Raw genomic sequence first — 19,040 nt, 5'->3', positions numbered from 1 at the left:
CTGGCATTTGGGTCTGTGCTTTGCAGGCAGATGCTTGATTCCGCAATAATCTGCTCGTTGTTCACAGCTTCCATGTGTTTGGAGCAGGTGCAACCTATGCCCTTTTCTTTCTGTGCTCATATAAAACCCTTCTCTGAGACATGAGCTTTTCATTGTAGGGTAGCAGAAGTAGTGGTTGGGCCTGCCTTTTTTGTTCCAACCAGTGGCTTGACTTTGGGCAAATCACATGCCCTCCCTAAGCCTCAGTTTCCCTGTCAATAAAGTACGATAACAAATGGGAACATCTCCAAGGATGCTGCGAGAACTGGATAAAGTAGTGATGTAATTCCCTACCTAGTGTGTGAGACCCTCCCAAGTGGAAGATCCTCAACTTTGTTTGAGGATGAACAGGGTATGTGCTGTTTCAGAAGTGTGAGCTCCTTTAAGATGGTACAGGGGAGGTATCTTGTAAAACAAACACAAGTGCACTAAGGACGGGGTTATTATCTCCCTTCCCCTGGCTTCTCTCATTGTCCTTGGTCCTAGAGCCAAGCTGCCCAGAGAAAGCTTGACTATAGTTTTGGGGAATCTCTACTGACCTAAGGATCTCCAAGGTAGGTTCTCTCCTAGATGAATACTGATATTTTTTGTCAATGCCTTGCAAATGATCACAACCTTTTGAACACTTATATCTGCCTATTGACCACAGTATCCTGCAAAAGTCTGCCTAATGTTGGAGGGGTTGAATGGTATGTTCAGTAAGAATCAGCTGTGTTTGTTCTCAGCCTAGTTATACCAATTGTCCATTTTATTGTGGTTATAAACTTATTTAAACACTCAATCCCTGGTACCACATGCCACCCCAAGGGCACACTGAGCTGGCCACAGACTCCAGGCCTGGTAGCTCACTCCTGTAATCCCAGGACTGGGGAGGCTGAAAACAGGAGGGTCACTATGAGTCTGAGCTGCAGTGTGAGATTCGGTACCAAATACAATAAATAAATAAATAAATAAATAAATAAATAAATTGCTTTCCTGTTTCCAGCTGCATGGAGGCAGCTTGTGCGTCTCGGACACCCCAAAATTAGGACTTTTGTTTGCACGCCTGAGGCTGCCCTTGGCAGCTTGGCCACTGTCATCATGCCACAGAATGAATATATTGAATTACACCATAAACGCTATAAGTATCACTTGGATTACCATGAAAAAAAGAGAAAGAAGGAAAGTTGGGAGGCTCATGAACGTTCAAAGAAGGTGAAAAAAATGATTGGCCTGAAGGATAAGCTCTACCAGAAATAGCACCTTGGAGAAAATACAAATGAAGGAGGCTTTCAAGATGCATGAAAAGAGAAACACCAAACAAAAGAATGCTAAAAAGACTCCACAAGGAGCAGGAGCTGCCTACCTGCTGGATGGAGAGGGACAGTAGTGCAAAAGTATTTTCCAACATGATTAAACAAAAATGAAAAGAAAAGGCACAAAAATGGGAGAATCATCTGCTCAAACTTTGTGCCCAAGGAGAAAAGGAAGTATTAAAAGTTATTTGAAATGGAAAGAGAAAAACGAAGGCATGGCAGAGGATGGTTACTAAAGTCTGCTTTGTTGGAGATGGCTTTACAAGAAAACCACCTAAATATGAAAGATTCATTAGGCCAATGGGCTTACGTTTTAAGAAGGCCCATGTAACACATCCTGAACTGAAAGCCAGTTTTTGCCTGCCATTACTTGGTGTGAAAAAGAACCCTTCATCACCACTGTATACAACTTCGGGGGTTATTAGCAAAGGAACAGTGACTGAGGTGAATGTGAGCGAGTTGGGCCTTGTGACACAAGAAGGTGAGGTTATTTGGGATAAATATGCCAGGTAACCAACAATCCTGAAAATGATGGATGCATCAATGCAGTCGTACTAGTTTGGCAGATGTTTCTTTCATATAATAACTTCTTACACTTATTGAAGACTGCAGTCAGGAAGACCATAGCTTGAATACTGCTGAACAACTCTCATGACTACATTCATCATTCATCAAGAAAACTGTTTATTGAATTGTAAAAACATTAAAATGGCCCAGTTTTACAAATTGGTCTTTTATTAGGGGTCTGCTAAGGGCTTAGGTGTTAGTGAGATTGAACCATTTGAAAAAGTAAACATAAGACTTTGCATTGAAGACTGTGTACTCAGCAACACAGATCTCTCATTCCTAACAAGCCACCAGGATTCAAAGTCAGTGCAAACTTAATTTAGGGGTCCAGGGCTAGGAAATCTGCTGACGCTGTTCTACCACATCATTTATCATTAGTCCTAAAAAAAAGTAATGTTTAAGTTTATTCTCACTATAGGCAACTTATAATACTTTGAGAATGGCATTAGAAGTTTATTAGATAATTCCAGCTTAGTTGCACTGATGTCCTGAAAAGAAATTTTATTAATATAAGGTTATTAATATAAGATTATTTTATTAATTTAAGAAACTTAAATAATATAAGAAGGTTATATGTTAAGAGTGCATTTCAAGTTTTGTGATCTGAATTAAATGGTCATGGATTGAAAAATGAATAAATAAATAAGCTTATTTATTTAAACAACATGATAAATGATGAAATTAATATGAAAATAATGAAATAAAAACTCTATGACAGTAAAAATTAACACTGAAAATATCAGTTGAGGGCTGAGACTGCATTGAGGTAGGAGGCATGTGAAAGCCTGGGAAAAATTATTTAAAAATCTAGAAGGACACTGCACTCATCTGGCTTTGCAAATATCTCTCTGCTCTCACTCTACTTTAAAAAAATGGAAACTGAAAATCATATATACAGCATTGTGGAAGACAGTGCTGAACATCAGAAGATTGGTGAATAAATGTAGATTTTGTGCTGCAAACTGAAATAAAATGTTTACAGATGTATGTATCAGTGTTAGTGGTTCCTTCTCTTAAAAGATATATCTTTATAAAGTAACCTCATACCGCTGGGGTTGATTAGTCAGATAAAAGGGTTTTTGCTGTCCCTCGCTTATATATTCTAAGCAGGCAGGCCCACTCCCACCTCTTTTTTCCATTACTTGTCTCTCACTTCCTAATCATAATCTACTCATTAAGCCTCTCAATAAACACAGAGAATATAAACCAGTGTTGTGTTCAGAGCCTACTCTCTTAACACTTTTCTATGCTGTCTCTATTCGGAGTCATACAGCATCCTATTTGCTTGCCTCCCGCTGTATTTGTTATTGATGCTGTTTAGACGCCTTTCCCACCTTACACCCTGAAGTGATGTAAGCTCTCAAAGGAGAAAGGCAATTACAACCAAAACAGGTACTGCGAAGGCATTTAAAGAATGTTGCTCATTCTGCAGTCGCTGACACAGCTAACATGAAGGTGCTGATGTTCAACCTCAGATGTAGACAGAAAAGGCACGCTCTCCCTTTCCAGTCTATTAAGACTCACACACCACCACCAGCACCATCTCGCTGTATCCAACACCTACCCATCTGGGATATGTCCAGGTATATAACCAGGAAGCTTAAATGACTTTCCTAGGGTCCAAGACAAATCTGTGACTATAAGCCAAGTCATTTTATTGTCTAACAAGTCAACTATTCTCCCAACTAACCTTCAGGCTTGAGATTCTCAGGCATTTTCTGTCCTGATACACATGGTATAGTAGTGTTTCTATGTGAAATACCCTCTGATTCTGATGACTTCTAAAACATTTTAATTTTTGACCTATGTGGACTACCGAAAATCCTTTCTTGGCTGACTTCCTTCGTCCTTGGCCACAGAACTTTCAGGCTCTTTTGCAACTGGATGTGACTGTGCACTGGCCAGTGAGACGTGAGCAGAAGTGAGCCAGTATCCTAGAAATTTCATAAGGGCTGCTGATCCAGCTGGAAGGAGGACCCTTTCCTGAACCCTACTCTACACCCCTGTTTGTACTTCCTGGGGTACAGTTGAAAGGCAGAAGGTCTCTCTAGCTGTCTATGCCCATAGTGACTCTGAAGGTAGAAGCAAGCGCTAAGACAATGGGAAAGTCACAGAGAGAAGCTTGGGCTATTTATGACAGACTCATGGCACCAATGAGCTGGGAGGTGGGAGTGGTGTCGTTTTGCATGTGCCCAGGACCTAGATCCAAATGCTGTGCAAGGGGAGAAGTAAGGGTTGCAGAAGGGGCTGTTTCTTTGGGTCTCATGGTGATTGGGATGCAAGAAAGCCAGTGTGGGTCCCAGAGAACAATATCTAACAGAACTGGAAAAGAGGTACTCATCTGCTCTGCCTCTGTTGTGCCCTGCCGTGTCCCAGTGCCCAAGGACTTGATGCATGTGTAGGGTCTTTGGGTACCCCAGGTAAAAACCTTTGGGGGCTTCAGGGCCTGCCCTTGCCCTGTATCCTCAGGAAGTCAGCAAGGCTGACTTGGGTTCCTAAGGGAGAGAGTGGGGCCTTTGTGTCTCAAGCACCCTTGAGGACAGCAACATCAACCACGGAGCCAGAAGCAGAGTGAGGAGAGTGATTCTTGGCCATGTGTGCTGGCTGGAGAAAGCTGGCATCTCAGGGTATCCTAGATCATTTAGGTAAGGCCTCTGCCTGGTGAGACTTGAATTATGACTTCAGTTGCATACTCAGGAGACAGATCTTAGGGACAAGTGACACATGCTTGGGTGACAGCATGTGACACTTTAGGTGACAGCATAACTTGGGTTGCCCCAGTCAAGAAAGGTTGTGTTACTTGTGTTACTTCAGAAAGAACCAACCCTCCACATTTTCCCCTGGGGGCTGTTTCTTTCCAACTGACCTGCCATAAGAAAATTCAGGCCATTGGTTTATGTCTTCTTTCTTCTCAACTTCAGGGATGAACTGTTCTGGAGAGGAAAGCTCAGAGGCCTTTTCAGGCTAGAAGAGAAAGGAACATGTAAGAATGACCCGTGACCACACTGCTAACAGGGAATGAAGGCTGCCTGTAGGTTACACAGGTTTTCTGTGTTAGAACAAAATTCAAGCTGACTGAATTGGTTTGATAACAATAGTATTTTCCTCTGAGCTTTGACTCGATTTTCCAACTACACAACTCATATGTGATATTTTCCAAGTGAATGCTTTCTGCACCCAGTCAACTTATTTTCTCTCTGTTTGTGTTTGATCTGCTGGTATCCTGGGAGATTCACTACTGACATCCAGAATTCAATCAATGCACTCAGTCTCTATGAAACAGACATTCAGGGAAACATACAAGTTTTAGAGCTGGATTGAAAATCTAGAGGGGATCAAATCCCACCTATCATTTTATAGCTCAACAGGAGCGAGTGCTAGAAAGGGGTCAGATGACTCAGGTGAACTCGAGTGTGGCGCACAGGAAACTCTAACCTTCAAACAGCGATGAAACATTCCATTCTGCAATTTTGCCTCTGCATTTTCAGGGACTGACTCATATACTAATCAGGACTCAGGTTTCTGTTTTCTGGGTAGTTTTTTAAAAATTATTTTTATTTTCTTTATGTATTTAGTGCAGGGTCTACAGGGTCTCACTACGTAGACTGGACTCGTAGTGATCTTCCTGTTTTCAGCCTCCCAATCGCTGGGATTACAGGTGTGTACCACCATACCCAGGCTTTCTGTGTGGTTTTATTGGAGGATATTTAAACTGTTTTCTGAATAACCTGCAGTCAAATTGCGCAGAATAGTAAGCACAGATTCACCCTATTGTTCCTTACACAGCTCAAGGTCACCTTTGATGAAGACTAGGCTCTCCTTTTGGAAGAAGCATCCTATAAACTACAGTATTCCCTACTCCTCCGTTCCTTCTTCCTCCACCTCACTCCTCTGAGTGTTTTTCTCCTCCTCCCACCTCACTTCACTGAGCTTCCTTCTCCCTGCATTTGAGCTTCCAGTCTGATTTCTTCCTAGGTCTGCCTTAGAATGTAACACTCAGCTGGGGTTTTTAATCTCCATCAGCACATTTTCCCTATTATTCTTTCCTTCCTGCCTTTCCACTTCTCCCTGAGCTTCCATCCTCCAAATTAAGGAGCTATCAGAATTAATGAACACATTTGTTCTCTCTCTCTCTGAAATGCATACTGAAATTACTGCATCTCTAAATCAGCCAGTAGTGCCATGTGACTCAGTCTGAATCTCCTGAGTGTTGCCATGGTTAGTGCTGCTTGATAACCTTGGGAACAAGGTCACAGAGATGCAGGGGGTTTGGATGAGAGAGCAGCTTTTTTTGATCTGTGTTTGCCTGATTCCTTTATTTTCTATTTTGAACATGTGCAGGGCTCTGAGCCAGAGGCAGTGACTGGGTTGCACTGTGATCAGTATTCTATAAGGCTGCCAAGGAAAAACTTAAGACACACGATTTTGCTAGCAGAGCAGGTGTCCTGCTTTGAGTTGTAACATAGCTGGTGAGCAATAGCTCATGAAATGACCTTCTTTTCAATTTATTAAAGGGCAAGCATTTCTTGGGAATCCATATATTTCATGGAGTTTTAAATTAACACTGCATTGACAAGGGCCTTCTCCAAAATCTTTTGGCTTTCACAGACTTGGGCGTTAAGCCTCTTGTTTCTTCCTTTCAGACTGCAAGCTCAAATGCATCACTGAACAGCGAGCATGTGCTGTGGAATGAAGGTGCAGGGCCCATCCTTCTTAGACATGGCTCAAATGCAGTTGCTGAGTCTCCTTGTATTCCAAAGTTGGAGCTAACTGCCTTTTTCTTGATCAGAATGAGTAAAATACTGCTAAGATCCTTCCACCCCACAAGGTGGACTAATGCCCTCATGGTCCTTATCAATAAGGCAAGTGTGATGTGCAGGGAACATATGTTATTCCCACATTGACTGGATTCTCTGGGCCATGCTTTGTCTTGCATTGGCTATGGCTTTACTCCATCCTTATCACTTGGCAGCTACCAATGACACATAGATGAATCATATTTGCCCACACAGACCTCGGCCCAGGTCTTCTCCAGCACATCATCCTGCTCCTCTTGCCCTGCTCTGAGCCTGGAAGGAGCATCTTCTTGTAGAGCAGTGTGAGTAGGCATGCTCTGGGGATCTGTCAGAATCTCAGAGGGGATTCTTGGGTGACTCCAGGATGCAGGAATAAAAATATCCCAGGGGTTACTCTGCCCAAAGGTTCCTGGAAGAATAGAAACAAAGTAATAAATTGCATGTACACAATGGAAGACACCCTGTCTTCTAATCAGAGCAAAGCTTGCTCCTAAACAGAACTAGGTCTACTTGATGTTGCTTTAATCAAGCTAAGATGTGTCCCCACAGTTCCATAAAAGAAATTTGAGGATAAGTGTCCTTGGAGTCTGAAGCCTAGCATGCTCCCCAGGAAACCTTACGGAGTTCATAGGCTGTTCAGTAATATGCTAAGAGCTTGCATGATAAACTCAAAATAGTGCGAGACTTACTTCAAGAAACACACACTGCAAGGCAAGATAACCAGCTGCAATAGGCCTACAGTCCCTTTGAGCAGGGGGTCAGGCTATTCTGGCTACAGTGGCCCATACATGCCAGGCCTTTTGCCCGCCACACAGCTCCCTGCACCAGTTCCGAGTTGTCTCACCCAAGACATGGTCCTTTTGATCAGACAATTCCTTACCAGACTCACTCCTCAGTCCCACCGAGTTTTATTAAATTCAAATGTCTTTGATCTAGCTAATTTTGAGAGCAAATAAGCCAACTTTATGCTATGGAGTGAATTATGTCTTCTCATCCGTATGTTGAAACCCTAACCTCCAATGTTACTATGTTTGGAAATAAACCCATTAAGGAGGTGGCTGAGATTAAATAAAGTCATAGAGTTGGGCCCTTGTCCATTGGGATTACCATTATTGTAAAAAGTGACACCAGAGATTTCTTTCTCCCCCATGTGTAGATATAAGAAATGGTCCTTTATGGCCAGGGAGAGAGTCCTCACAGAACCCAACCTGCTGGGACCCTCACCTTGGACTTCTAGTCCCCAGAACAGAGATAAAAATGTTGATTAAGCTGTCATATCTATTGGCATTTTATTATGATATCCTGAGTAGCCCAGCACAGCTGCATCTCCGGCCTGCACCGGGGCCAAGGGGAAGTCAGGTCGATGCTCCTACCTATGTACGCTCCGTCCCTGGTCCACAGGCGCACTGTGCGATCGAGGGAAGATGACAGCAGAATATTTTCTTTGTCTATCAGCTCTAAACTAATGAGGTAAAAGGAGAAAAACAAAGCCTCAAAGCTGCTGCCACATGAGAGAAACACTGGATCAGTACAGTGGTCCCTCACTTGTCACGGAGGTTACGCTCCAGACACTCCCGTGAAAGGTTAAAATCAGCGAAGCAGTGACACTGTATATATATATTTCTAAAGTTCTTAACCATTTTCTAAACTCAAAAACCTATTTTAACAACATACATATACTGTACAGTATTGCAAAATCTCACGTTATAGCAAAAAATCCACAATAAATAATTTAGGTTAATATTTTTTGAAAACTCACAAAGGTTGAAATGCAAAATGGCAAGGGACTGCTCTACGTCAGTACTAGTTTAATGTACGTTGGAATACAGAAGTCTGTTTCCTCTCCTGAATTCTTCTGGGAACCATCTCCCCACCTCCTACCATACCACACTGCCATCAAATGCCCCAACTCCAGCCCCAACCATCAGGCAAGACATACTGAAAACCACCTTGTGGGTGATCAGTCTGAGCAGAAAACTGAGAGGCTGAGAAGAACAACCCAGCAAGAGTTCAGGTCTCTCCCTTGGCATTGACTCCTTCCAACCCCAGCAAAAGAACTTAAACTACTAAGCTTAAAAACTTGTATTATAATACCAGGTCAATTCAATTAAAACAGTAATCCATTTTTAAGAAAAAAAAGTAAAGATTTTAAATCTGTTCATTTAGTTCACTATGGGTAATACAGGTGTTGTTTTTACCAAGAGCAGAAATGAAATGTAATTGTCCTCTCTAGAACAACTAGAGGGAGCTTTTGAGAGAATTGATTTAGGGGCAAATTTCACTCTGTCCACTCTTCTAAATTCTTGAACAATAAAAAGGGTGAAACTCACGATGTCACCGTGCTCACATGAGCCCTCCAGAAGGTCACATCTAAATTGAAAGAAAACACATTGAGTAGGACAGGGAGTTAGTTAGCACACACCGTGATGCAGGATGTGCATGTACTGGATGTGTGTCTAACGGGCAGTGCGGCAAGTCATAGGTCTTGCAGTGCTAATTTCATCAGTGATCACTGAATGCCATCTACTCATTCCAGGCCCAAAGGCACACGAAATAGGAACTGTGCAAGACCCTATGATTGTCATCAGTGCTCAGGATCTGGTAAGCATGAGAATGCAAATAACCAAAAATGATTTTTTTAGAACAATTTTGTAAAAGCTACATTTCCTGCTAAGAGTTTGCATCTGGGTCCAGTCCAAAGACCCGTGGGTTAAAAGCTTGGCCGTCAGTGTCATGCTGTTGGGAAGTGGTGGAAGATTTGAGAAGGGAAGCTTACTGGGAGGGATTAGGGCTTTAGATCTGTAGGACCCTGCTGTCTGTCTGTCTGTCTGTCTGTCTGTCTGTCTGTCTCTTTCCTCTCTCCCTTCTTCTTTGCCATGAGGTGAATGACTTGGCTCTGCCACACATTCCTGCCTGATTCATTGCCACAGGCCTAAAGCAAGTGGACCAGTTGGCCCAAAAGCTCCAAAACAGTGAACCAAAGTAAACCTTTTCTCTTGACTAGCTCCAATATTATAGTAACGGATATCAGATTCACATATTCTTAGTATCTGGAATAAAAACTAATACTAAACACCCCATATTTATTTTTAAATTCTGATTTCTCTTCCTTGCTATTTAAACTTCTTTTATGATCATATAGGAAGTGGTGGGTAAAGAGATGTAAGGTGTTTATCTTTGAATTGGATTTAAAAAATATAGTTGATGCAATATTATATGATCATTTAAAAATGAGGTAAAGACAAATATGCTTGTTTAGAAAGTTGCCCAAGTGATACAGAGAAAAAATAAAATTTTAAGCATTTTTGGGGGTGTGTGTGGGTTGTATATACATAAAAACCCTTTTGGAAGGGTTAAATTCATTAACATTTTACTCGGAAATAGAAATGGAGTTTAGGGGAACGCAGGAGGTCAGAGAAGCAACTTCATTTTCCATTACTTATACTTTTGATTTTTTTTCTAAAAGTGAAATATTATAGCAAAGAGTTTAAAATTTTAGACATATTTTGTTACTACAAAAGCAATATATATGCAGAAAAATTTAAAAAGATAGGTTTCTAAAAATGAAGGAAATAAATATGCATAACTTCATCTACGCAGAGATAAAGACTTTTTAAAACCTGTTTGTATATTTTTCTAGACTTCCAGTTTTGCATGTACTACTTTGTTTTAACAAAGATGGAATAATACTGTAATACTATTATAAGATCTGACTTTTTCATTTAACCATTTATCGTGAATATTTTCCTATGAATATATATATACAGTATCATTATTTAGTGATAGTCCAACATACTGTACCATTGCATTCTCCTTACGTTGAACATGTAGCTTGCCTCTATTTCCCCTCTCTCATAAATAATATAACACCATAATATAGCTAAATCTCAGCATATGTGTACATGCATCATTTCTTTTTGTCAAATCCTTAGAGGTACAGGTGCCGCTTAAAGCTTTAGCAATGTACTCTTAACTTGCTTTTCAGGTCATACACTCAACTTGCTTTTCATAGAGCAACTCACCCTCCATTCATGAGCGCATATGTTCCCATTTTCCTCATGAATATTTTCATTCAAATGTTTTCCTGTACATCTGCTTTCAAAGGACTTAAAAAACAACCCCTCCTCACTGATACAGTTGAATTTTACCAGCTAGAATCTTGCACTGAAATAAAAACTCTGCTTCCAGAGTGTTTAACAATGAAGAAGCTCATGACCTACTCTTGGGAGGCTGCAGCTCTGATCCCCACAGGCCGTAGTCCTTGATGTCGTAGACGCGCACAAAGCCTTGCTGGTCAGCCAGGTAGACAAGGGCATCTCCCTCTGTCACTGCGATGCTGCTCACCTGGGCTCTTTCTCTGGACTGAGACACACGTGGGGCTCACGAATGAGACATATACACAGTGACAAGTGAAATGCTGTGCTTGGTGCATGGCTAGGACTAGTCAATCTCCTGTGACTCTTCCAGTGAGATAGAAACGCCTGAAGACAAATAATGCTAAGAGCTTAGAACCTGGAGAGTTGTTCTATTGCTTAGTCAAGAAACAAACAAACAACCAAAAAACCAAACCCATAGCAGGGAAGTTATGCAGTTGGCCACCAAACTTACAGGAGTGAAGTGCGCACAAATGCCAGCACCACTGAACAACCTCCAGAAGGTGACGGAACCTGGGTGAGAGAGAAGCAGGATGGGAATATTTGCACTGAGCCGACCTGGACTGAGGCTGCAAGCCAGCATGGAAGCCACTGCAGTTTCACTACACAGGGCAAATACTTCTTCCTTTCCATTTGGTTTATTTTGATCAGTTACAATTATCAGCATATACTGGGAAAGAGAGGCTTCCTCTTTGTGGGCTTTGGTTTCAGGGAAGATTTCCTGACACAGGTGGGGTCCAGCCTTGGCTGCGGAGGAAAACATGATATGGTGGTAAGTAATGTCTTTTAGTTTGGAGGGTTTACGTGTACTTATGTAAACACTCTGTGAAAATTGTCTATTCAAAGGGATTTACTAGAGGTTCTGCTGTACTGTAGAGGGGATACTAAGGTAGTACATTTTGGGAGAGTGGGCACCCTATGCACATCACCCCCTCTTGAGAACTCCTTAAATCATAGATACTGTAATCCCCCTATTCTCCTCCCAGGGAGATGGGATGGTGTGAGCCTCCAGCCAAGTAAAGCAGAAGAAATGGTGCCTCAGAGAGGTGGATGGAGAAAGACAGGCAGGTGGTGCTAGGAAGGCCTGTAGTTTGGGGGCTGGGACACAGGATCAATAGTGGGCAGAAAGGGTCAAGAGCATAAACCCACACCCTGTGGTCAAATGCATTCAGCTCTTATCTTCCCCTGCCACCAGAAAAAAACAGGTGGCTGCTGTTAACTTGCAATTTTACTTAAATCCCAGAGCTTTAGAGCTGGACTCTGGCCCATTTGTTATACTGTAAGCTTAGAGATCATGTTACTTGGTTAATGTCACTTAGCTAGTTAGTGGCCAGTCTGGGTCAGGGACCCTGGTTTCTAACCTGTAGTGGACCCATCACTCTTCTCCATAAAATGAGCAGGCTCCAGAGCTAACCCCTGAGGTCTTGCCAGCTCTTCATTACATGGTTCTTTGCTCCTTTTCTTTTGGTTTCTTTGTCAGGCTTCCTATGGCTGAATGTATGTGGATATTTATTTAACCTGATAGATGATATCCTGTGGGCCTCACCATCTTCTGGAGAGGACCAGTAGCCCGGTTCACTTGTAAGTAGCCTGGGGATCAGCCAGCCCTTTGCTCAGGAAGGAGAGGAGCAGGGTGACTTGATGAGAAGATATGGGATGGGCTTCTCCCATTACCGTCACCCTGGAGGGGAATGTTGTGGTCAGAGCATTGAGTTGGTGGCTAGCCTGGGCTCAAAAGAAAGTAAGGTCTATGGAGAAATTGAAGGAAGGAAGCCTGGGGTGAACTTGGGTCTGGAAGAGCCTTGTCTTAGAAATGAGGGGTGGTACCCACCAGGGCCCTTGGCCTTACCTCCAGGTCCATTGGCAATGAGGGAAGCAGAAGATGCATCTAACTTGGCTGCCCGAGTCTTCAAAAAGGCAAGACAGGAAACACTTAGGTCTGGGCCTGGAAACAGGAGAGGTCATGCAGCTCACAGCTCTTGCTCTGTTATCTCTGTCTCTGTCCATCTTTTTTTCTCTTTTTCTTCCACTAGCCATCCTGGTGAGTAGGATGGGCTGAAGGAAGGACTGGGAGGTATGAGACACTACCCTAAGGGAGACCTTCAGGAGCTGTGACCTTTGCTAAAGTGACCCTCTCTAATAGGCCTTAGCTTCTAACAATACTGAGGCATCATCATCATCATCATCATCATTACTACTACTACTATTATTATTATTATTATTATTATTATCATTATTTTAGGTAATGGGGATTGAGCTCAGGACCTTGCACTTGCCAGGCAGGCACTTAAGCCCCTGAGCCATTTCCCCAGCTGATTCATCTTCAATCCACTTTTTATACTAGCCACAGACTTTGGCCTACATGGTGATGAATTATTATTCCTGTTGTCAGGAGAGGGAAATCTAGACACTTAGGAGATTTGCTCAAGATTGTAAGATGTTCACTCCTTCCTTTGTTTTCTCATCTGTATCTAAGGATGTCTAAGGGACCAGGAATCATGCTGAATAAAGTACAGAGAAGATATCTGAACCAAAATAATAAGAACTTTCACTAAAAATGAGCAAATTACCACTAGCACATGTGGGAGAGAGTCAGAGAAGACCCTCCAGGGAGCTGCATTTACTGTGCACCCTTGAGAGATGGAATGGATGGACACTGGGCTGTGTAGGTGCTGTAGGGGGCCAAGGGTCAACCCCATACCTTCACCGTGTGATTTCATCCCAAGTACATTTACCCAGTCCTGCTTCTATGATCTTCTCTCATTTACCAGGCTTCAGATGCCATCAGCACAGGGCCTGTGTCCCTAGTCCTTGTAGAGTGCTTTAGTGCACAGAACTCAAGTTCTATGCAGATACCTAGATTCAAACCCCCAAGCGCCACAAAGAACATTGTTATCTGGATACAGGGAGTTGGGACAAAGAGCTCTCCTACCCCTCCTCTCCTTGAGCCAGAGCTCCCAGAGGCACACTATTCAGACTAAAGGACAAATGGATAGTTATAAATAAATCAGAGTTTATTATACAACAAATGTTTGTGTCTCTCTCAATATTCATGTTGAAATACTACCCTCAATAGAATAGCATTTGGAAATAAGAGCTTTGGTAAGTGATGAAGTAATGCAGGTGGAACCTTCTCTCATACAAGGGACTAGTTTCCCTACAGAAGGGACTTCAGTGAATTTTCTTGTTCTTTTCTCCACGTTGGAACACCAGAAATCAGCAGTCTATATTTTGGCCAACAGCCCTTGCCAGAGCTCCCCAACCCCGGTACTCTGATCCTCAGCTTCCAGATTCCAGAATTGTGAAAAATAAATTCCTAGAGTTTGTAAGTCATCAAGTTTATGGTATTTTGTTGTAGCAACCTGAACAGACTAAGACACAAATTACATAAAATATGGACTTGGTGCTGGAATTAAATACTGGGAAGTTGTGCTTCTAGGTCTCATCCTTGTGAGTTAATTTTCCTCTATTTGTTTCCTATATTTGTTTATTAGGGAGTTTAGCATTGAAACCCAAGAGATTACCATTCCCAGTCCCAGCCCTTGCACTATGCCTACCATACAGCAGATGCTCATCGGTATAAATAAATAAATGGACGAATCCATGATCACGTTAGCAGAGAAAGAGTTTTAAGAAATAGAACAAGGCACAAAATTTGGGAGAAATGAGTGGGAAGATGGAGAGTTTTGCAACACAACATACAAATTGTAAGGACAGGTCAGCCGGGAGCATGATGGGTCATGGCCCATCAGAGGGGGCTGAAGGTGAGCAAGGCATAGATGCCTGAAGACTTTCATTTGGATGAAACACCAAGAGATGATTTCAGTGCTGGGATGTGGGGGGTGGGTAGGCTTTCTAGCCATGCAAAGCAAACATGTGATAAATGGTAATAGAAAGCAGAGGAGCAAAAGTAAGAGATGAGTTCAAAAAAGGAGTGCAGTGGGTATGGAGTACCCTCTTGGTTGGTAGTGGGTGATCAAAGGGCTCCTGGAGGTCATGAGCCAGCCTGTGAGATGGGCTTTGATGGACAGGAGTTTAGGGATAAGAGCTGAACTAGTCAATCTTTTAAGCTCCCTTCCAGCTTTGAGAATCTTCATCTGACAAGGCAAACCTAAAAAGAAGCTAAACCTTCCTAAGTGCGAAGCACTCAGAAAGCAAGACTCCTTCAGTTGTCAAGTTGGAGCCTATGCTGAGTGGCTTGGAGCCTGCTTCTGATCTACCTTCTTTTTTTCCCACTTACTTTCTTTATGGTCCAGGACATGTGAGGGGCCAGGAGTGTTCAGCTTGCAGTACACATGGCCTGAGATGACATTCCAAATGATAATTTCTCCATCATAACTGGAGGTGGCCAGAAGAAAAGGTGGGCATTGTACCACACAGAGAACATCCTCCTTGTGCCCATGGTTCTTGGAAAGAGAAGGGAAAAACTAAGATATAAAATCCTAAACCACCCACACTTAACTTTATTTCTTTGATCCTTAAGACAGAGGATCCAGGAAGGGAAGGGGCTCCTCTTTCTGTGGTTGTCCACATTAAAAGCTCACCTGAAACCTCATGGATGGTCTGTCTTGAGGTAGCTCAAGAGGTACTTTATCACTTCTAAGTGCTATTCCCAGCAGCTTCTTTACCTTACCATGTTTCTGGAAAGCACATTATTGATGAGATTACCTCACTGGGCTGAAGAGTTGATGGAAGTAGGATAGCAGAATCCAAGCTCTGGCCTAGATCACTTGCTTTACTAATAGCTGGTGGATTGTAATTTAGGCTTCCATATGTCCCACAGAGTGTCTTCCATAATCTACTGTGAGGCATCAAAGCCACTGATATCCTCTGTTTATTTTAAATTTAATTAATATATTTGGTACAGGGTCTCATTATGCAGCTCAGACTCATAGTGATTCTCTTGTTTTCAACCTCCGCAGTGCTGGAATTACAGGAGTGTACCACTCTTCCCAGACTCAGTGGCCAGCTCAGCACACCCAGGGGTGGGGCCAGCACAGTATGCAGGAGTGGGGATTGAACCCTGGTCCCTGCATTTGCCTAAGCAGGTACTTAATCTGCTAAGCTATCTTGCTGGCCCTTCTGATATCCTCTAAAGGAGGAGTTTTGGAAATGAACCTTAGAAAAGATGAGGACTGAAGACCAATGCTACAGAGTTCATTATTTTTCTTTCTTTTCTTTTTTCTTTCTTTTTTTTTTTGTATTTTAGGGAAGGGTCTACAGGGTATTCAGGGTCTCAATACTAGATTGGACTCATAATGATCCGCCTGTTTACAGCCTCCCAAGAAGAGCTGGGATTACAGGTGTGCGCTACCACGCCCAGTCTAATGCTCCAGAGTTCACAGTCTGTGGCCACTAGTATTTCAGCTCTCCTGGTGGGGCAGTTACTATGTGAAAGGAATTGGCTTGTCTTGGTCCTATGAAGACATTCTTTCACCCTCACCCACATGTACTTGCCACAGTGTCCCTTGAGCACCTGCCCATTACCATCTGAGATCCTCCTCCTGACTGAACACTGATGAGAAGGTAGCATTGTGGGACTTCTAGAAAAGAGGAGCCAAAAGGCCATCTTTCAAAGCTCCTGTGTTTCCAGCTCCCCACTCCCACACCACCCTTCACAGTGTATGAACATTAGGACCAGGTTCCTCCTTTCATGCCTTCCACTTGCAGCAGAAATATACATCTCTATTATGAGGTGAATATTTGTGAAAGGCACCATCTCCAATTCACATTCTGAGGCCCTAACACCTAAGGTGATGCTATTTGGAGATGGAGCCTCTCAGGAGCCCTAGAGCCAGATGGGTCAGCAGGATGGGTCCTCATGATGGCATTAGTGCCCATATAAGAACAGAAAGAGACATGCAGCTCATTCTTGTTCTGCCATGCAAGAAGGTGGATCCAAGAGCAGGAAGGAGGCTCTCACTAGGACCTGACCTTGCTGGCACCCTGTTCTCTCCCCAACTTTCAGTTCTGAAAACTGTGAAAAACAGATTTCTGTTGTTCCTGTTGCCCAGTCAGTAGCATCATGTCATGGTAATCCAAGACCAAGATAATACTTTAGTACAACTTCCAAGCTCTCATTTTCCAGCCTCATTTCCCTCCTGTATCAACACATTTGCCTCTCAGACTTCCAAATCCTTCCAAATGGCATGCTTCTGTATATCCAGGCTCTGCTCCTGCAGCTTCCTTTTTTGTCTGGATTGCTATTTCCTACCTTTTACTCCTAGAAAAATACCTAGTAATCTTTTTTTTTTTTTTTTTTGGAGGTACTGGGGATTGAACTCATGACCTTGAACTTGCCAGGCAAGCACTTATTCTACTGAGCTATCTCCCCAGCCCCTAGTAATCTTTTAATACCCTATGTGACTTTATTTTTTTATTTTTATTTTTTGTATTTTAGGGAAGGATCTACAGGGTGCTCAGGGTCTCACTACTAGATCAGACTCGTAGTGATTCTCCTGTTTACAGCTTCCCAAGTGCTGGGATTACAGGCATGTGCCACCATGCCCAATTTCAATTGCCATCTCAGTGTGCCCCAGGGCGGGGCCAGCATGGCAGGCCTGGGGATCAGATCCCCGGCCCCTGGGCCTGCTTGCAGGTGCTTTCATTCAAAGAGCTATTTGACCAGCCCTAAAACTTGAGAAGGATTTTTTTTTCTTTTTCTTGTGCCTGGCTCAGGCTGCCTTAAGGGTGGGTCTGGTAAGGCATATACAGCTGGGGATCAAACCCACTGTATCCTGCTCCTGACCACGTTTGCATAAGTAGGCACTTAAACAACTGAGCTAATTGGCAGGCCCCCTATACCCTATGTGACTTTATAACAAAGTTAGTGGCTTCCACTTCTGAGCACCTCCAGTATCTTATACATTATTATATTGCATATTTTATATACTCTTATATTGCCTGTGCTGCAGGGCTACTATTTCCTCGGTTTTTCATTTCCTCACCATTGTACAACTTTCTGGAGGCCAGGACTCCCATTTTATTCCTGGCTGTATCATCTGCATCTGTCCACTAGGGATGAAGCTATCCAAATTCTCAATGAACACATGTGAATGAGTGGGAGATTCAGTGAGTGTGTACTTCATGAACTTGTGCAGGAATTCTCTTACCATGCGATGGTTTCCATGAGTATTTGGTGCATAATCTTACACTTTCACCCAATATCCACTAAACTTCAAGCTTCTAAAGTTAGGCACTGTACTTGATTTTTTTCATCATTGTATCTTCCATAAGCAACACACACTTGGTCCACCAGAGGCACTTAGCAAATGCTTGCTGAGTGAAAACATATTTACTGGGCATCTATAATAAAGTCAAGCTTTGGCTCATGTCTGTCTTCATGTGAAATGTACCTTTTGTAAGATTTACAGGGGACACAGGGCCTGGGGCAGTGGCACAGCTGGCGCAGCAGCTTTGCTTTCCTGACTTGTCATACTGGCTTGAGATCTAGATAATTCTGAGGAAGGTCAGTCAGTTCCAGGAAGCTGTGGGAAGTTGGGGACATTCTGAGTCCTAATGAAAAGTGCAAGCAGCCCCCTGCCTTTGCATCTCTTACAAGCCACAGGGTAGTGCAAGTGTCGTCTCCTAGGCACTCTGGCTACACAATGATGGCTTAGTGAATACAGTTTGGTTCACCAAACAGAAGCAAGAAATGGGTGCTTCTTTCAGAAAAGACACACTCATCCTTGTTCTGAGCTGCCCTTTGTGCTCTTCAGGACGCCCAGTTGGAGCATGGATTGCTGCATGCATGGCCTCTGCTCCAGTTTAAACATGAAGTTGTCAACCCTTCACAGAAAGGAGGGCTACCAGGACCTGTGTGTGTGTCTGGGACTGATACAAATCCTATCACAGAAGATGCTCCTGAGACACTGTGATCACCTAGAGCAGGCCCGAGGCAGAGGGGCCCTCTGGGTGAGAGAGATCCTTATCATGTTCATCACGTGCTTAGAGGGCCAGATTGAAGGCTAGGGCTCACCAGATCATCCTTCCAGTGTGGCTGTGGCTTCCAGAAGTGGTGAAAGTTATGCAGTGCATCCTGTATCCAAAGCCAAAGAGGACACATTGTACAAGCAATAAAACTGCCAGCACACGCACAACTTCAGAAAGAAGGTGTTGGCACATTTAATAACCCTACCCCTCACCCCACCAGTGATGCAGATTTTTGAAATGTCAAAGCAAATTCCCTT

At 43.0% G+C, this 19,040-nt stretch overlaps 1 protein-coding gene across 1 annotated transcript in view; it reads right to left on the bottom strand.

Moving 5' to 3' along the window:
* The window catches only part of LOC101583765 (WD repeat-containing protein 49-like), a 77,955-nt gene that overhangs the window by 11,610 nt on the left and 47,305 nt on the right, over positions 1-19,040 (bottom strand). Inside the window, exons 12-20 of the mRNA XM_012514713.1 lie at positions 18,830-18,889; positions 15,092-15,257; positions 12,701-12,796; positions 11,306-11,364; positions 10,918-11,059; positions 9,028-9,067; positions 8,071-8,159; positions 6,916-7,106; positions 4,768-4,865 (exon numbers count right to left, since the gene is read on the bottom strand). Of these exons, the coding sequence (XP_012370167.1) occupies positions 4,768-4,865; positions 6,916-7,106; positions 8,071-8,159; positions 9,028-9,067; positions 10,918-11,059; positions 11,306-11,364; positions 12,701-12,796; positions 15,092-15,257; positions 18,830-18,889 (941 nt within the window). The remainder of the gene's footprint in view (positions 1-4,767; positions 4,866-6,915; positions 7,107-8,070; positions 8,160-9,027; positions 9,068-10,917; positions 11,060-11,305; positions 11,365-12,700; positions 12,797-15,091; positions 15,258-18,829; positions 18,890-19,040) is intronic.

The sequence above is a fragment of the Octodon degus genome, unplaced genomic scaffold, assembly GCF_000260255.1.
Source record: "Octodon degus isolate 3935 unplaced genomic scaffold, OctDeg1.0 scaffold00038, whole genome shotgun sequence".
Lineage (NCBI taxonomy): Eukaryota > Metazoa > Chordata > Mammalia > Rodentia > Octodontidae > Octodon > Octodon degus.
Note: the sequence above shows the minus strand (reverse complement) of the source record. Positions and strands in the feature narration are given on the sequence as shown.